At 35.8% G+C, this 20,810-nt stretch overlaps 1 protein-coding gene across 6 annotated transcripts in view; it reads right to left on the bottom strand.

Moving 5' to 3' along the window:
• The window catches only part of LOC127427119 (transforming growth factor beta-1-induced transcript 1 protein-like), a 54,259-nt gene extending 33,946 nt beyond the window's left edge, over positions 1-20,313 (bottom strand). For 5 of the 6 annotated variants that reach the window (XR_007894903.1, XM_051674507.1, XM_051674504.1 and 2 more), the window contains exons 1-10: positions 20,124-20,313; positions 13,123-13,173; positions 7,310-7,464; positions 7,131-7,192; positions 4,969-5,105; positions 2,422-2,494; positions 2,125-2,209; positions 1,565-1,747; positions 532-705; positions 72-153 (exon numbers count right to left, since the gene is read on the bottom strand). Coding sequence is in view for 5 of the 6 variants with exons in the window: in XM_051674507.1 (XP_051530467.1) it covers positions 72-153; positions 532-705; positions 1,565-1,747; positions 2,125-2,209; positions 2,422-2,494; positions 4,969-5,105; positions 7,131-7,192; positions 7,310-7,464; positions 13,123-13,173; positions 20,124-20,136 (1,015 nt within the window). In the remaining variant the exon portion in view is untranslated. The remainder of the gene's footprint in view (positions 1-71; positions 154-531; positions 706-1,564; positions 1,748-2,124; positions 2,210-2,421; positions 2,495-4,968; positions 5,106-7,130; positions 7,193-7,309; positions 7,465-13,122; positions 13,174-20,123) is intronic. The other variant, XM_051674505.1, reaches the window with a different exon arrangement.
• Positions 20,314-20,810: the final 497 nt, after the last annotated feature.

Genomic DNA, 20,810 nt, shown 5'->3' with positions numbered 1-20,810 from the left:
CATGCTCACGATTTTTGACTCAACAGGTGCTAATCAAAAGAATATGACTCTGACATCATCCCCTTTCATACCTTCATCTCCAAACGTCCGGCTGCATTTCACACAACTGAAGCATTCTGGATGCCAGTTCTTGTCCAGTGCAGTCACCATTTTCTGCACAGGAATACAACACAGACAGGAATTCTAACAGCAAATAATAAAGCCACGATGGTTTTGGGTTACAAACAAGAAAGAAAACTAATCATATTGGGCAAGTTATGGCAAATAAACATTCTTTCTCTTTAAAGTTTATAAGGAACAAGATGTTAAAGTGCTGCCATAAACAGCTTAGGAGTTATGAGCAATGTTTATGAATTTGGTATAAACAAAGAAATCTAAAACGAAACAAAGCAGGCATATTTTAGCATGGCTTTTATTTGGGATTGCATTTTTATACAGATGTTTAAGGATTAAGCAATAAGTGTCACTGACCACTGTGGGCCCCTCTCATCACAGTCATTAAATAAAAGTAAGACATAAAAGTAGACTTACGTTGAGAATGGGCTTGTTGCACTGTGCACAGTGAGGTGAGTACAGGGTGAAATAATCTGATTCGCAGTACGGTCGGCCGTCTTTCTCAAAGAAATTCTGATTGCCGAGCTCACACTCACACTCGGAGCAAACAAAATGCTCGGGATGCCAAACTCGCCCAAGAGCCGTCACAACCTGAGAGAAATGAGAACCAGATAACTAAAGACATTCGTATATTTACTGAAATCAGGATTCATTCTGAAAATACTTTCTGTACAGTGCAAGAGAATGTCTTGACTCTGGAAGTATTTTTCCCATTCATTTCTTCCATAACGATTTCATAAAATCCTTCATAAAAGAGTTGTAAGCCATGAACCAAACCAACCAACCCCAAGGTGAATCTCAACATTACAAACTTTGATTTGAAGCAAAAAAAAAAAAAAACAAAAGCAAAAAAAAAAAGAAAAGAGTATTTTTAAATCAGACAAAAAGACAAAGGTACAAGACTGTGAACTTAACGTCGCTCATTAAGGAAAGAACTACAATCCCGTGAAGCATTGCGAATGATGTAATTGAACTGAAACTGATGGGAAAATATAAACCATGATTTAAAGTTGTTGATTGTAAGTATAGAAACAATATCTTTAAAATTTTTCGCAAAATATTCTGTTTTTTGTTTTGTTTTTACACATACATAAAATTTTATTCTGAAACGATTGCGTTGTTCACAGTGCATCATGCGAGTTCTCTGATTGGTGGATGTTTCTCTTCAGGATCATGGGTAGTGTAGTTCTTCACCAGGAATTCCGATATTAAACACAATTTCTCCAAAAATTTAATTGATGGTTCCAACAGAAGCATATTCCATTGATTAACAACCTTAGAGCTCATTGTAGGTCTGTCTTAAAAAGGTTTATAAGTTATCGTTAAAAATTAATTTGCCTTTGGTTAAAAATGAATGAATTAGAACTTCAAATCAAGAACATGTATAACATCAAAATATGTTTTTTGTTAGTAATCACTACCGCAAGTTAAACTTTTTAAAACATTTCACCTGTCCTACAACTGGTTTCTGACAGGCAGAACAGTTCCCCTTAGAGGAGGTGGGCACTCCTTGCCTGCTCAGATCTGATTGGAGGAGACCCAACATGCTGTCCAATGAGCCTCCAGAGGAGGTAGGGGGCGGAGCTCCAGTCTGCTGCGGTGAAGTGCTCACAGAGCTGACAGGTGCTGCTGGCTGTTACAAAACAGGGTGTCAATCAAAAACTACAGCCAGACTCAAAGAAATATTATATTAATACTGAATCACAAGTATATTTAATTCATTAAAGGTGAAGTGTGTAATATTTTGGATGTTAAAATGCAGTCAACTGCAAGTAAGCCGTGAAGAGTGAAAACACTGTGGCGCTATCAAAACATTGTTCTGTTTTTTTGAGCAGTCCGACATGTCAACTTCTGACTCAACTAATGGCATGAGTGTGGGGTGGGACTACCTGTTTATCTGACCAGTGGTAGATGGGGGGAGTGTTTGGGAAACCTGTTTGGAAACTGTTACTCTTTGTGCACATTGATTATTACATGCTTTAAATGTGCCAACATAAGTATCTAACGTACTGTGCTTTGGACTCTGAAGTCTGACAGAGACGCCATTAGTTTGTCCAGCTCTAGAGTAGCAGATGTAGCTGAAGGTTTCACTGAGCTAGAAGCGCAGAGAGAAATTTCACACTCATAAACATTTACTGATTAAATACACAGCAAAAAATATATACATTTGAGCTTTCCACATATAGCTGAAATATATTTAAACTAAGACGTACAGTATGTTTGTAATTAGAGCTACTGCTGTCCAGTATTTATCAAAAGAGATATTTAAATGACTATAAAGATAAATATACACAGAAATATACTAACCCAGGAGGGGATGGCCCAGACTTTGAAGACTTTTCATCTTTTTTGGTGGTGGGGAACTGGGCCAAAATCTCATCTAATGAAGACAAAGAGAGGACCTTAATTCTTAAGGGAATTAAGAATGAAAAACTAACATTATGCTTAATGCACACTGTGCCGTTTACACTGAATACTGTTCAGTAATTTTAGAATAAAAAAAAAATCGTATGCATTATGCAATAATGAATGTTTCAAATAGTTGTATTCTACATTGTTGTCACATGACCTACTACATTGCATGTTTAATTAAGTAAGTTTCGTCCAGTTAACATCTTGAAAATAATAATGACTAGGTTCAGGTATGAAACTCAAAATGACGCGAGCTGATGGGTTCTTTGAACTTGTTATTTGTTAGCCAATCAGCTTGCTCACATGCGATATGTCAAGCCAGTCGGCTCACAATAGGCTGCGTCCGAAACCTGGAAAATGCTGCCTCTGTATACGGAGGTAGGAAGGGACCGAGGCATGTCTGAATCCAATCTTCGTGTCACATCCTGTCTACTGAGATACCTTCATCTGATCGATTTTTGAAGGCAGCATAGATGTATCCTTCGCTGCCAATGAAATCCCACAATCCTGTGCATGCGGATCCACGACGGTTGGGCTGAAGAAAAAAATGGTGGCTGAAGAGATGGTTGATAGCCAATTTGTGCATAAATGTACGTTTTTATTCACTTTTACCAACTTTTGATTCCATTTCTAGCGAGAAAGTAGTATTGTATTTATTAAATATACACTTGGTTATCGGCAAAAATCTCTTGATTTTTAGACCATTCAGTCCAACCGAACCATAATGAAGCAGACGTGTTACCTTCAGTGGACACCAGATGGTGATAATCAGTTGCTGGTATCCTAGCAAAAATGTGACATTATACTGCCTCAGTAGCCTGTCCGACACCAGTTTCTGGAGGTACCTTCGTACGCAAACGCTGTCTGTCAAGTCATTGACTGATAGGGCAGTGAGGCAACAAGATAGCTACCTTTGGTTTACCTTGCAGCCATGGTGTAAGCTGTCCTTTGACGTGTAATCGGGTAGCCGATCAACTTACATCTAAATTTGCTCAGTTTGCAGTAAGCCAGTTTCACTGCAGCACACTGCGTGACTTTTCTCTGAAACCCTCTTCCTCCCCAGCTCCACAGGTCTAGATCTGCTACATGGGGATTGTATTTATGTGTAATTGTGAAGCAGCATGTCATACATGCTCGATGCACCATTTCTTGTGTTTTGTCTAATAGTGCAGCAACATGTCCACATGCTTAATTCAGCATGTCTGTGTATGTTTTAGCAGTAGCAAGTCTTAATACTTACTCTGCAACAGTAGCAGCGTAGCAGATCTAGTCCACCAAGACCAATGTCCGATCAACGTGTCATACCCACATTAACATGCTCAATCATTCCAAGAGCTGTCATGACTGAAATGCCGTCATGTTGCATTTAAATCCAACTATGTGTAAAAATGTAAAAATGTAAAAGTAAAATGTTATCAAGTCAGTAAATCAGTTTATTGTCACACTTAAAATGGACAGTCAAGTTTTTTGATTGCATTGCATTGTGAGATACAGTCTCTCAATCAGTGTGCTCTGTACTTTACTGCACATTTTGGAAAATGTACTAATAGGTCATGTGAATGTTCAATAGCTGTGTACCAAAATCACATATTTCTTCTGTATTCAACACCATTTTGTTGTGTAAATATTGTGAAAATTCATACACTAGATGGCAGAGTGCTTAGTGTATAGTGTAAGTGCACAGCATTATAGCGTGTCAAAAGAGTAGGTACTAGGTAGTATTTCATTCTGAATATCCCAGAGTGAACAGATTTAATAAACAAGGATGGATTATATACAGAGCCAATAACTGCCAGGGGCAATAACCAGTCATTGCACACACACACACACATTACACAACTTTCTAAGCAACTACACTACCGGTCAAAAGTTTTGAAACACACATTCTTTATTATACATTTTTTTCTTCACATTTTAGAATAATAGTAAAGTCATCAAAACTATGGAATAACATAAATGGAACTATGGGAATTATGTTGTGACTAAACAAAATCCAAAATAAATCAAAACTGTGTTATATTTTAGCATCTTCAAAGTAGTCACCCTTTGCCTAGAATTTGCAGACATGTACTCTTGACATTTTCTCAACCAACTTCTTGAGGTATCACCCTGGGATGCTTTTTAAACAGTATTGAAGGAGTTCCCATCTATGTTGGGCACTTATTGGCTGCTTTTCTTTATTATTTGGTCCAAGTCATCCATTTCAAAAATGTTTTTTTTTAATTTTTTATTACATTTTAGATTTATAATGAAATAAATTAATATGGTGCCACAATTATATTTTTGTCTACAAAACTAATTTCAAACATTTAAGCATACGCCTTCAGATCAAAAGATTTTTAAGATCATGAGAAACATTTCAGTCAAGTGTTTCAAAACTTTTGACTGGTAGTGTATGAAGTCGGCACACACACACACACACACACACACACACACACACACCTGTGATGTTGAACTGTGTGGCATTGAGCTCCTGCAGTAAATGATCGAGTTCACTGAGACCGCCTCCCAGAACTGAAGAGGAAGTGAAGGCAGGAGGAGGCTCTGCGGTGCACGGTGAGCGCGGCTTACATACTGTACTGCGGACAAGTTCCAAAACCATCGGTTAACACCACATTTGCAATCTAACAGAGGGTTAGTGCACCCAAAAATGAAAATTCTTCTATTTTCATGCAAAGCTATCATATGTCTTCAGAAGACTTGGAATATAGCACGCAAGTCGCATGGACTACTTTTGTGATACCAGTGTTGGGGAGTAGCTAACTGCAAGTAGCGATGCTACTAACTTAACTACATTTTTCTACATTGTTTTTTCTGTTCTGAATATGTTTGTTTCATTTTTCTCATTATCTGTGTGTTATTGGGAGCAGCGAGATAAATAATTCTAATAACTATTTGAGAACACATTTTCTCCATTTCTAAGCATTTAATTACCTATTATTTTCACGTTAAATAAATAAAATTGGGAGCCTGCGTAGCTCAGTGAGTGTTGACGCTGACTACCACCCCTGGAGTCGTGAGTTCGAATTCGATCTCCTAAGCATCCAAATTGGCCCGGTTGCTAGGGAGAGAAGAGTCACATGGTGTAACCTCCTCGTGGTCACGATTAGTGGTTCTCGCACTCAATGGGGCGTGTGGTAAGTTGTGCGTGGATCGTGGAGAGTAGCATGAGCCTCCACATGCCGTGAGTCTCCGCGGTGTCATGCACAACGAGCCACGTGATAAGATGCGCGGATTGACGGTCTCAGAAGCAGAGGCAACTAAGACTTGTCCTCCGCCACCCGGATTGAGGTGAGTAACCACGCCACCACAAGGACCTACTAAGTACTGGGAATTGGGCATTCCAAATTGTTTAGTTGAACATCTGGCCACATCTCTTTCTGTCCTTGTTATTGCCAGTTGTCCTTTGTCTTTGAAGACTGTAGTGTACACCTTTGTATGAAATCTTCATTTTTTTTGGCAATTTCAAGCATTGTATAGCCTTCATTCCTCAAAACAATGATTGATTGATGAGTTTCTAGAGAAAGCTCTTTCTTTTTTTTTTTGTTGCCATTTTTGACCTAATATTGACCTTAAGACATGCCAGTCTATTGCATACTGTGGCAACTCAAAAACAAACACAAAGACAATGTTAAGCTTCATTTAATGAACCAAATAGCTTTCAACTGTGTTTGATATAATGGCAAGTGATTTTCTAGTACCAAATTAGCAATTTAGCATGATTACTCAAGGATAAGGTGTTGGAGTGATGGCTGCTGGAAATGGGGCCTGTCTAGATTTGATCAAAAATGACTTTTTTCAAATAGTGATGGTGATGTATTTTACATCAGTAATGTCCTGACTATACTTTGTGATAGTTGAATGCCACTTTGGTTAATAAAAGTACCAATTTCCTTCTGAAACAGCAAAATCTGTACATTATTCCAAACTTTTGGCCGCCAGTGTATATGTAGGTTTTTTTTTAACTATCGACAAAACTTGTTCAATAGGCCTGTATGATTTCGTTTCACTTGTAACAGGTAGATGAATACATGTCCTCACATATTTTAATACGCTTATAAAGCCTGAGAAAAGTTCCATGTAAAATGAAAAACTACCACTAGACATGCAATATGCATCTTAACTGCTTAAATTATTGCTTCACATTCAGTAGTAATAACATTTGACATATTCAGTATGCAAACAGCCATTTGAGATTGAAAAGTTACTTACTGATTTCAAAATAAATGCAAAGACAAATTTTAGAAGTAGTGCATTACTTTTATTCACAAACAGACAGTATGCGCTGCTTTCGGTCCGGTTCATCCCGCTAGATCTTTCATGATGGTATGACATTATAGTTAGATCATATTTGTCCTCATATCTTCAGTTGCAATTTGGAAATTAAAAGCAGCCGTTAGCGATCAGAGCTTGTGCGATTCGCTGGTCATACGGGTTTGGAACGACATGAGGGTTAGTATTATGAAAGTATTTTCATTTTTGGGTGAACGATCCCTTTAAGTTATAGAAAATTTAGTAAGAATGTTAAATGTGAAGATGAACATATTATACAGTTGGAGTTAATGCTTTACTACAGGGCATTGTGTTCTCAAGAGCTCTAATACCTGTAAAGTTTGTCTGGGTTTGAGTTCTGAGAGCCGTTTGACTTCATCGCGGCAGAAACAGTCTGTAAAAGAGATGAACAGAAAATACGCAGTTTGTAAAAGTGTTAAATGAATTAACTGATTTTGCTCCGAAACATCACAGATGTGAGTTCGTGATTTATGTATATCTCAAGGCATACTTGTTGTGGTGTGTATGCAGGAGGAGGGGGTCGGGTCTGGGCAGGATCTTGAGCACTGGACGAGGGGTCAGAGGTCACTGGAGGGTCAGAGGTCAGCAGGACGGGACAGCGGGTCAGAGGGAATGCTGAATTCTCCAGATCAGCAAGAAGAGCATCTACAAACACAAAGTGAGTTATAAATTTTAATATCTATTTTCCTCTGCACTGTATTTATTTATTTTTATAGCATGTATTGTTTGCTGTGGTGCTTTTGTTTCAGTGCCTTCAGAAAGTATTCACCCCCCCCCCCCTTGTTTAATAACTTAAATTGGGTGACATATTCAACTAGCACTTATTACGTCCAGAGAGAATGTCCAGAGACAGTTTAGAAGAGACAGACCACTGGTGTTAAGTTGAACAGGAGAAATTGGAACGCCCAATGGCCAACGGATGTAGAAAATGAAGTCCCGCCCTACAGGTAAAAGAGCCAATCACTGAATCACAATCAATGCAGATGCGCATTTGCTGAAGCAGCCTGAAAAATAGTGTTTTTTAGCGTGATCTGAGCTAAAGAAGCACAATTTATGATACCAGTGTTGTCAGATTTTACTGCTAATTTAAAATATGTTCTTTGATCGTAATCTTGACCAACCATTTTGGAGATTTCATTCTTTCCCCATTCATGTAGATAGGAGCTGCACTGTCATGCCGCTTGTTTATAGTGTTCCAAAGATGGCCAGACTTGTGGACTGACTTGCCTTGAAAGGGATTTTGGTATGGCATGTACAACCCTTATTCTGAAAAAGTTGGGACAGTATGAAAAATGCTAATAAAAATAAAAAGGAGTGATTTGTAAATTATATTCCCCCTTTGCTATATTGAAAGCACTACAACTAAACATTATATGATGTTTTACCTTGTGAATTTCATTGTTTTTTTAATGTACAGTAATTTCAAATCAGATGATTGCAACACACTCCAAAGTTGGGACAGTCAAGTGTTTACCACTGTGAAACATCACCATTTCTTCTAATAACGCTTAATAAGCATTTAGGCACTGAAAACACAAGTTTAAGTTTAAAAAGTGGAATTTTCCCCATTCATTGCATTATGCAGGTCTTCAGCTACACAATTGTACAGGATCTTCATTGCCATGTTGTGCGCTTCATAATGCACCACACATTCTCAATTGGAGATGGTCAGGACTGCAGGCAGGCCAATCTAGCACCTGCACTCTCCGCTTATTCAGCCAGTATGTGGTTTGTTTAACATCTCCTGTTTCACATTGCCTTATTTCAACTCGTCAAATTGTTATTAGTCTTAAATTGCCCCTGTTCCAAATTTTGGAGTGTGTTGCAATCATCTGATTTGAAATTACTGTACATTTAAAAAAAAAAAAAAAACTATGAAATTCACAGGGTTAAACATCATATAATGTTTAGTTGAAGTGCTTTCAATATAGCAAAGGTTGAACATAATTTACAAATCACTACTTTTTGTTTTTATTAGCATTTTTCATACTGTCCCAACTTTTTCGGAATTGGGGTTGTATATTTACGAATATATTAACATTTGCTAAATGCAAAATCCTAAAGGATGTGAATACTTTCCTCACGAACTTATGGGCTAAATTTGGTTATTCAATTTTGAGAAAAATGCCCTTACATTTTTGTCACTTTTAGTGTCATTTTTGCCCCAAGCCCCCATTCATTTCTGACCCTGCTTAATAGGTATGAATCTCAAAATATATATTTGTTCCTAAAAATATGACCTGTTATTACAGCTCACACTATCTATTTACTGGGTACATTGCAAAATTTTCTTACTGAGTATCTTTATCTTGTTTTTTTTTTTTAAATAATAATAATAAGAAATTACTCAAGAAGCAGAATGACTGATGTTAAACCCTTTTTAGAGAAACTGAACATAAATTGGTGGGTTTATGCTTAAAAGAAAAACTATTTTTTATGGTTTATGAACTACTTTTAGATAGTAACATTACTTATTTAAATGTACAAAACAGAGTGAATATTTACCTTTGAGACAAAAGAGGTGTGAGAGGGAAGGATAATTATTTTATGTTTTATTTTTAAGAAATTGTGTGTTCAAACAGAATAACACATCGATTATGCGGCCATGCCAGAACAATAACTGCACGAATGTTGTAAGTTAGTTTCACGCAAGCAGACCTTTGAGTAAATGGCAAAAGGTCTGTGCTCTAGAGCTGTTCAAGTTATAGTCTAAAAACCCAGAAGAGATTTAGCATTTCTGAGCCATGGGTTCTTTAAGGGTTTTCCTATGGGTTTTTATAATGGCGGTTTTGGATTTATGAGTAAAATAAGGTGTTGCTAACAAGGTGCTAGATAAGAAATGTGTTTTCTTTGTGTTATTTGCTCAGAAATGACATAAGTTATTTTAAATCATAATTTTAAATTCATCCTAACTGCCATAGCCAAGTACTGTACATTCAAAATGTTTAATGAATAAAAAATATACTTAAGGATAATGAGTGCATGTTTTCCACAGTGTTTCCACTAATTGAATGCAAGGAAGGATGATATTTAATTTATACTATAATAAATATAATTGATTTGCCCCAATACAGTAATAAAAAAGCAATATTTAACTAAATCTATTTTTTTAAACTTTTTTTTTTTTTGATGAACAAATTGTTATTTTTATAACCCAACAATCATTTATTGTTGTCCAGCCCAGTTTATTATTATAATATAATACTGAATTATTATTATTATTATTATTAATTTGTTTTATACAATAGTAATATATTTCTGTCGTACTTCACCTTCACCTGGAGCTTTTATTTTGACTGCTGATGCCATGCAAATTGTTCATCATATTCCTCATTACAAAATCTGGTGAATAACGCTGTCACCGCCTCTATTTCTGTGATACTGTGTCGCGTTTTTAGATTTGTATAACTTTAAGCGGCATTAAATGTTTGGCATTGCGCAAATGGGTGCGTCTGCAGCAATGCACGTGAACCACTACGAGACGTGAACACAGAACAATGCGTCACCCGTCACCCCTTGAGCGTTTTGTGCAGCTTTCCGACCGGGGCCCTCCGATGTCCTGGGCCCCCACACAATTGCGTGGTTTGCGTGGTGGTTAACACAGCTACTGTAGGCACGTCCACTCACATGCATGTGCTATTTGTAGTCCTCAGTCAAAAGTGGCAATTTTACAACTTTTACCATATGGTTCTATAGGATGCAATAGACTCCAATGCAGAAAACGCAAAATAGTTTAAAACCTGATACAATACAGTCCTATGCTCTAATTAATTTCAGATGTGGCATGTAATGACACTGATGTTAATGGAACCATAGAGTATCTATGACAAGAAAGTAAGCATAATTGTTTAAAGGAAGTTTGATGTAGCGTCAGACTCAAACGTTAAGCAGAATGAAAGCAAGAAGATGCATACGAAGGACAGAGAGTGTAAAGATAATTAGAGCAACATTTACAACAGAATGTCATGAGGAATGACTTTTGCAGGCACACTTTGGCTCCGTTCAGAATGGAATACTTGCATGCTGCGCAGTTTATCCTGTATTCTGCTTATTATTTATATAAAACAGTGTGCCATATGAAACGGCTAACTATTCAAACAGTAGAATGTCACATTGGTGTCACATTATTTTAGCATTTTCATTATTTGCATGTTTAATTCAGTGTTAATAATCTCATCTCAGAAAAAAAAAAGAATCTATTTTTGAATCCAATTTTATGAAAAAATATCTGAACTTTTCACAGACCAGACAAATCAATGATGCTCTGTTGTATACTGCACATTTTGGCAAATGTAGCACATCATCAGGGTACTACTGCACACAGTATACATACTGCAGAAATAGTATGAACAGTGGTAGTATACTACTCCGAACATAGCCATATAGCCTGCTTGCAAAATGTTCCATCAGGCTTGCTTCAGTGCACTATATTGTTGCAGTAAAGAATGTGCTATGTACTGTATGTTGTACATTTATGCCATGGTTTAAAATGACAACTTTTTTAAGCCAAACTTGAGACACTAATTTAATAAATAAAATAATGAAAGGTGAATGATGGATGCATCCAAGCCTCTAGGTGTCAATGTAAGTCCAAGAAGACATCAACAGAAAAATTACTGATTGCCCCTTTAATGTTAAAGGAATATTCCGGGTTCAATACAAGTTAAGCTCAATTGGCAGCAATTGTGACATAATCTTGATTACCAACTTTTTTTTTATTTTGACTCATTCCCCCTTTTCTTTAATTAAAAGCAAAAATGGAGGTTACAGGCACTTACAATGGAAGTGAATGGGGGTCAATCCGTAAATGTTAAAATACTCACTGTTTCAAAAGTATAGACACAAGACATAAAGGATATGAGTGTTAACATGATTTTACTGTTATAAATCACTTACTAACGGCATCTGTGTAAAGTTATGGCCAATTTTACAACTTCACTGCCATGACGATGTAATGTCAACAAACCCTAAAACGACTGTAAAAATTAAAATTTTAACAACTTTACAGCTCAAATAATGCACAATTTTTAATAAAAATAAATAAATAATGCAAGTGCTTTTATAAAATTATAAGCTTCACATTTCTGTTTTTAAACCCTCCAAAAATTGGCCCCATTGACTTCCATTGTAAATGGCTCACTGTAATCTCTATTTTTGCTTTTTTTAGAGAAAAGGAGGGACAAGTTAAAATTAATTTTTGTGGTGATCAACATTATGCCACAAATGCTGTCCATTGATCTTAACTTGTATTGAACCCGGAATATTCCTTTAACCCTTAAACTCATACCTCTGGTCTTTAGTGACCCGGGACTTTATTCGACCCCCTTTACCTCATCCATGTTTTGGAGTTATGACTCCACCTTTTTAGTATTCCTCAACCTTCCTCTTATTAAAAGTGTAATAAAACAATTCAAATATAAAATGCCAAAATTGCCAAATATATATAATATATATATATATATATATTTCTAATTGATTAATTACCAAAAGTGAATAGGTTGTTGTAACCTGCTTCCATACATTATGTTTTATGATTATTTCATATCTATATAAGTTAACCATCACAGGATAACTATTTCTTTGTTTATTACAAGACAAATGAGTACTATATTCACACAAATGACAATGTCAATTATCTGAGCAATGATTGTGAATTATTAGTATGAGTACACATACATATTACACATGTTATGTGTTACTCAAGGTGGAGCAGTGACTGACTTAATTTACATCTGACATTGCTATTTGGTGAAAAAAGCAGCATGGTAGTAAACTATAGCAAGTTCAACAGATGAACAGTAAGATTTGGCTATTGCCATTTGGTGGTACTACTGAAATTCTTTAAGTTAAAGGTCTATTTAGACTCACTAAATGTCTGAGAAAGTACTGATGTGTAGCTTCTGTGTCACTTATGTGCTATGTGTAGCTCAATATGTGTTTGACAGCGAGTTGCGTATCATAAAATTTCAGCGTGGACGTAATTCCATTCTATCACTTGTTGATCATCTCTATGATAAATTTACAAATAAAAAAACACCAAAATATATTTTATTCTATTATTTACTTATTGTCTTGAAAATGCTTTGAACATTTGACCTATCTGGGCATTCTGTAGATCCGTTTGTGACAGATACACGTGCCGAGTTGCTTGAAGACCCTAGGTATGTAATATTTTTTGGTGAAACACACATGCATTTCAGGGTTAACACAAGGTAGAATAGATTCAGTGGATTGTATGTCATTTATAGAAAAAACACAACAGGCACATTAACAAGAAGTACAGACAGACAGAAGATTACGTACCAAACATAACAATACGAGGACTGAGAGGGTAGTTAGACGGATCAGGAACTCCTGAAGAGAGAAAGACAGAGACACCGAACACACACAGACAGACAGCGTCAGCCAGCACCGCAAAAACTGCAACCAATCAGCCGCTAGGACATTACACAGATACAGAGCAACGCTCAAAAGATGCCATATTAGTTTTTACTCCAACAATGTCTACACCACAAAAGGGAAACAGTGGACAGTAGGACTAACACTTATGAGGAAGAGTGTTGGTCTGTTGATAGCATGTCACTGCTGGTTTACTCATTATCTCTCTGTTTTTCTAATTATAAGCAGCAATGTAACTGAGCTATCACAATGCAGCATAAACTGTAGTTCTTAAAGGAACATTCCACCCAAAAATGAAAACTCTAATGTCGGTCTAAACCCGTATGATTTTCTTCCGTGGAACACAAAGTGAATGGTGACCATACCAATGGTGACCAAACATTCAAAACATAAAATGCATTGTAAATTGCTGACAAGATACACAAAAACCAATGTCTTGAGGTGCTAAGTTTGAATGTGTGCATGAGACTTGAGAGCACTGACATGCACAGAACGGGGGCTACAGGGGTGCAGGGCTGCCCCTTTTGTTCATAAATCTAAAGGTGCCTTTAAGAGCACGGAGATTTAAGCGGAGGTGTCTCTACTACAGCACAACCCCCCCGCAATAATTGCTGTAAATGATCCAGTCATAGTATGTTGTGTATTTCCCCACTGAACATCTGAACAGTAAACTTTACTAACGGGTTAATTACCTCACTCAAATACATCCTGTGACATTAATCAGCCATATCCACAATAAAACATAATATTACCTTACAAACAATGAAGCCAATGGACAGGAAAACATAGTCAGAAAGTGTAACTTGCATTTTGAATACACCTTTTCCTTTAAAAACACGCTACATGTAACGCAATATAATGGAAAGTAGTTTATACATCTTTAAAAATAGTTGAATATTTAGTTAATGTTTGGTCTGTTATAGTTTGATACACGCTTTTGTCATTTTGTACATTATCATAAACTACAGTTATTTTTGTCAACTTAAAATATATGGCATTTTAGTCAGAGTAAAATTGACTGTAATGAACGAATATGATATGATGAAATATTAATTACATTTAATGAACATTTTCATTAAAAGACAAAAATTATCACTAAAAAAAGCGTGACAATTAACACTAGAGGAGGGTCAAAATTTTGAGTGAAAAATGACTTAAATTTAGTCTGCTCCTCACAAAAAGCTATTGTGTGTCTTCATAAGACTTGGAATATAGCACATACAGCCCAATGAACTAATTTTATAATATTTCTAAGGTGCTTTTTTGTCATATTTGACAAGGTTTGACAGCTGTGGTTACCATTCACTTTCATCATATTGAAAAGAGCAGCATGAAAATTCTGCTAAATACCTCCTTTTGTGTTCAACTGAAGAAAGTCATACTGGTTCAGAATGACATGAAGGTGAGTAAATGATGACAGAATGTCACTTTTAGCAGAACTGTTCCTTTAAAGTCATGTAAACTGGTTAGATCCCCAATGTGTATCATCCAATAAAGTAAATTTTTGCATATAACAAACGAATGCAAACATATACAATACTGTTTCTAAGCACTGAGAATTCTGAAAGAATATGAGCATGATGTTGGCAGTCACACCCTGCTGATGTGTGTAAATATCTGTGCGAATCAATACAGAAACATTGTAATTCCTTCCATTAGTTTAGGATGTGATGATCAACACATTTCACAGAGATGACTCAATAAATTGACACAAACAGCTAATGTGTTTGTGTGTCATTAAAGCATGTTTGAAAGAACAATGCATGTTAGCAGATCATCCTGGAAGAAGTTTGTGTTAGTCCATTTTTAGAAGTTATTTTATCATCCAGTTTAAAAGCGATTCATGCTGCATAATCTAAACAGACTCTCAGAGACACTCTGGAATACACACACACACGTTCACGTTCACAGAGTGGCGTGCTCATATAAGGAGCTGAAATTGTCCTCGCTGAGAATTCTAACCATATTTAGAGCTGTATGTCTGTTTGGCTTGGCTTAATTCTGCCGTAAAGCAACCCACTCTACATTCAGCTGACAAATCACCTCCAAAATCATGACAAACATACATGAAGAGCAGAAGAGGAATTTAATTAAGCCATAAATCAATCTGTACTGTTGATTTAATAATAATTCATGATTGATGGCCATTTTTCAAATCAGTAAAATTATTGTATGTGTCATTTAACTGTAGCACCATCACACAAAATATATTATGGTGCAGTGATGGTATCAGATGGTAATACCATGGTACTGAGTATTTACATCATAATACTTACATGGTACTCCAGTGTACTACAACGAATTTGGAAAAATAATACAACATGAAATATGTTATCATACACACAATAGTTGATACTATGACACCTATTTTATATTGCATTTATTTCACTATACAGTATTTCATATGTTAGTTTTGGTGGAAGACAGGGGCGTAGCAGTCATTTTAAAATTGGGGGGACACAGCTGTCAGTAGGTGGCTCGCACAGACCCAACACTTACAGTGCAGTATTAATATATTACAGTATATATTAATATATAAATATAAGTATTATATTAATATATATGCATTATTTACTTTTAATATTTGTAGTATTTTAAAGATTAAAGTATTGCAAATTAATTGCAAAATTCACTGCAAAAATAAAGGGCATCTTGTGGAGCACTTCTGTTTCACACATGACAATAAAAGGCTGAGTACAAGTTGGTCCTGAATAAATTATTTAATCAATTACAATAATGACAATTGTGCAATTGTGCATGTGTTACATGTGCATGTAATACTCTGTGCTTGTGCATTGTGGGATTTAAATGTATCCAAGTGGCTCGAGTGTTTTGACGACGTTCACCAACATTTGTTCAGATCCATTTAATGATTTGTTCAGTGACCATTTCTGGTGATGCCAGAAGGTGGTGACAAATGAGTGTCTTGTGTGAAATAGTTATTTTAATCCTTAAACATTTGTATGTCTTCAGACCTACAAAGAGACTTTAGTAGAGGTTTTAAGCATTATAAGAACAAAGCAAATCTATCATTTCCCTACAGTTTGTGAGCTGCTGAGCATGACTTTTATCAAAAGACAACAATAATAGTCTTCTAATAATTATCATGAGTTTCATGGATAAAAAAGCGTGTCTACATATTGATTCACTTCAGTAAAATGTGTTCTAAGAACACAGCAGATCTATCTTTTTTCCTCCAGTTTGTCGACTGCACACCAACATAGAGGTAAAAAACAGGAGCTGATATTAAATATAGCTTTACATATTTAACACAGATCTAGTAATCTGCTTAAATTGGCAAAAAGAACCGATCAAACTATTACCTCACAAGCATAACGTAAAAAGCATAACTTAACGAAGACTCATTAGCTGATATAAACTCCACTTACAATGTGTGCTTTAAAGGATTGTCCTTTGTTTTTGTTTTTCTGCAGTGCATTTCACGTAATGCTGCCAATCAAGAACAATATGCCGATAAATAACTCTCATTTGTGTGTTCCTCATCTCTAGATTATTAATTTAGATCAACATCAATGCTGATAAAGAACATGGATAAATGACCATAGTTGAAAGCAACTTTGTAGAAATGAATAGAGCCACGCTGATTAGACTGTCTGACTGATGGCCTATTATGTAAGGGTTGTTTCAGCTCATGAAACTCACCTGTGATTGGCTGGATGGCCGCCCAATCAGCCCAAAGTAACAAAACGCAAAGAATACTGTATACAAATCCACCATTTGGACTCGGTATGTGTTTAGTTAGTTTGGGGGGGGGGGGATCACCTTTTTAAAGAGTGCGGGGGATGTGTCCCCCACGGCTGCTACGCCCTTGGTGGAAGAACACTTCATTTGCCGGAATGCTCTGATTTACTCAACATTAATCGACAGATTAAATTTTAATGTCTTTATTTCTTTTTGTGACATTTTCTAAAACTGATAATAATAGTTTTGATAGCTTTGTTAATTGTTTTGACAATACTGAACTTAGTTTTGAGAAATACTGTCTAATTAGATGGGGGGGGAAAAAGAGGTTTTGGATTAACTGAAAATGTATATGTAGCATTTTTGCATCATGCTTTTTAATACATTCAATTTATGGTAATTTTCTGTCAGAATAACTAGAAAACCTCTATTAGATGTACACAAATTTATCAGTTCATTCAACTTTACTTAAAAAAGTATGTAACACGAATAAGATTTAACAACTAATAGCATGTTGCTTTAAATTAACATTTATATTATAGTTTTTACTTAATTTAATTGGCTCAAAAGAAAATAATGAGGTCAGGCATTAAACTTGATTTCCCAAATTCAGCTATGCATATTCACATGTGAGAACACTAATCACCCTAATGGTGACTTTACAAAAAAAAAAAAAAAACTAATTACAGTAAAACAACATCAATGATACTAAAAAGAGCTAATATTTCTATGAATTCCTAATAACAACTAATCAAATGCCCACATAAGTTCCGTTTGACCAAACAAACATGCCTAAATTATTCAAGCGCAAGGGCTTTTGGGTATTCCCCACAACCTCAGTTCCTTACTTGATTGTTTGAATTAGTAGTACTTAAAATCTTAAATTTTATGGGTTTTTTAAAGCCAAAAAAGTTCAAAGAACTCACAAATATTTGTTTACTTTATCACTCTAAGTTCACCTTATAATTGATATTTTTTTTGTTGTACACATTAATGTAAATTAAGTAAAGCTAAAAATGTTATTAATATGTATGTAGAAGCGATTTATTTTCGTGTTTTACGGTTGCTGAGCCAGCAAATAGTTTTTTTTTTTTTTTTTTAGTGTACCTATCAGGGTAGGCTATACCAGGATAGACATAATTAGTCAAAGTTAATACTGCAATTATGTTTTGTCTACTGAAATTCCTCTGTTGTGACTGTGTTCCGAATTATGAATTTTGCACAACCCTGGTTACCACACTAAAAACCCTAATAAGTTGATTCTACTCGATTTATTGAGTAAACTTGTTACACTTGTGTAGTTAAGTTCACTTAACTTGGTGTTTGTATAGAATGAGCTTAAGTATTTAAGGTAACTAGATGCACGAAGACAACGCAGATTTGCTATTTAAATGTTGTTGTTTCAACTTAATCATTTTAATTGAATGGACTCAAATTTCAGTCATACAATAATAGAGCTTAAATAAAGAAGATTATAACTGACTCTAGGTCAATCATTAAATAAACGTATTTCTCCACAGATATGCAGAGATAGTTAAAACCGTCTAACTTAACCAAAGGCGATACAGATCACTCTAACACATTACACGAAACAACTATTTGCAACAAAACAACATAAATAATATGACGAAAGAGCTAAAACATCTATGAATTCTTTATAACAACTATTGAAATACCCCCATATTTTGCCTTTGACCAAGGACACAATTAAATAATTAAAGTGCAAGGCATCGTGGGTATTCCCCATAGTATCAATTTTGTACTCAATCGTCTGAGTTATTAATACTTAAAATCTTAAGTCCATGGATTTTTAAGATAAGTTAAAAAAAACTTATACTTGAATTATGAGCCCAAAACTTGACATTTCAAGTAATGCATCATTTAGACAACAAGATTTTCCCAGAAAAGGCAACATTAGGGTTTACAGTGCACTGTAGAATCATTATAAATGAATGTGATTGGTATTTACTTCAAACAGTGTATTAGAGGGCTTGCAGAATCATTTTAATAGTTTTTAACCAACCGTTTTAGGCCTAACTATTTGCTAATTTGGCAGAAACTTCTCTGATAAAGAGAACCGTATAAATACCATGGCATTGTCCAGAACACATGGTACTATATGGTACAAGACCAAAAAATATGGTCTTGCCACGGTGTAACGTAACCATGTTTGTTTGTTTTTTGTTAATGCATAGTTATATCAAAATGTCCAATTTGGTTCGTTACTAAAAGAGAAATGAATAGGCTAAAAATTCAAAAGAAAATGAACAATCCTAATAAAATTACTGTGGTGGCCATTTTACACCCAGTTTGTCCATGAACTGCTTTCTTTTTACCCCTCAAACGTTCCCAGATGTGAGCAGATGTACTCTGAGGCAAGAATACTGTAGATCGTCCACTCTGAAGACAATGTTTACTACTATATGAACCTTTACGAATATAAGTGACCATCCTAAACCATCTCCAGAAGACATTATTTATCAACGTGGGCATTCAGTTTATAGAATTCTGATTGGACAATCTTAAGAACTATGGTTCTGAATAGCACCAAACATAGAACAGAAGCTATAGTTGAGAACCTCAAACCCCTCTGTATTAAAGGCTTCTTCAGGTAGATACTGTCTGTATGTCTCTAAATGCTTAAATCTATTAATATGGGACCTTTCCTTTTTAGAAACTATAATATATAGAGATGCTTCAATGGTTCTTAGCTTCTGCTGAGAACCAACCCTCTTCTTATCAAGAACCATTTTTCCCATTACAGGACTCTTGATCTGAATATGTGATTCTTTGGAGATTAGAAAAAATCTTGATGTTGTATGAAAGCTTCTTCAGATCAGTGTATTCCTTTCGGGGTTCTTTAGAGCAGAAGTACACAGATGCTTTTCTAAAGAACAACTAGAAAATGAAAAGTTCTTAAAATGTTCGCCAATGACATGACTGTAAAACCCCTCATGGTTCTGACTGAATGCAGAACGGAATGGATCCGTTTCCTTCAAACGTGTCTTTGTCTAGTTTACCATGATGCTTTTAATGTTCATTTCGTATAATTATATTGTTTATGAATACAGTTTTTAAAGAAATTCAACCTGGACGCCGCTCTCCATCCATTCCTTATTCCTCTTTCAATTGCGTTTAGAGATGAAGTAGTGAAAGAAACATCTATAATAAAAACGCGTCATTAAGAATTAGATAATACATACCTAAGTCGTCCATCTGTAAAAAAAAATCGAAATAGTATTCCCGATGAAAGGAGAAAAGAGGTTATATTGTCGAAATCTGATTGGTAAATTCTTCTTCTTGGTCGCAAAATACTTCTGAAGGCGAAAATGTCCTCGTTCGTGCCAAATACGCTTCCAGGCTGAGAGTTTTCCTCAGACTGTCCCGTTTCCCTTTATTCCCGTGGATGTAACGGGCCTGAAGAGGCGGGTCGAGTGAAGGGGCGTTCACACAGGCGTTCAAAAAGTCACGAGACGCGCTTTTCGAGTTCAGCTGTTGTCAAAGGATTGTTCACCTAAAAATGACAATTCTATCATCTTTAACTCGCAAGCCAAGAAAGAAAATCAGACGGGTTTGGAGTGACATGAGGGGGAGTAAACGATGATAAGACTTTCATTTTGGGTGAAATATTTCTTTGACACGCCAACCAAAACGCAACGCTCATGGCGCAAGACCATTTTATTTCCCATTTCTATGTGTATGACGCGACGCAACGTCTGTTTGACGCATGTGTAAAGAGACAGTGCAGACGGAACGCAAGGACGCGTCCTGTGTGAACGCCCCCTTACTTTCCCGGCCCATATTTGGGATTGAAAATTGCGGAATCGTGGCGCCCGCGTTTGTTCATGATTAAACATCGAGTCATACCGGTAATAACGAGAGGTTCATTG

The sequence above is a fragment of the Myxocyprinus asiaticus genome, chromosome 36, assembly GCF_019703515.2.
Source record: "Myxocyprinus asiaticus isolate MX2 ecotype Aquarium Trade chromosome 36, UBuf_Myxa_2, whole genome shotgun sequence".
Classification (NCBI taxonomy): Eukaryota; Metazoa; Chordata; class Actinopteri; order Cypriniformes; family Catostomidae; genus Myxocyprinus; species Myxocyprinus asiaticus.
This window is presented reverse-complemented; position numbering and strand designations above follow the sequence as displayed.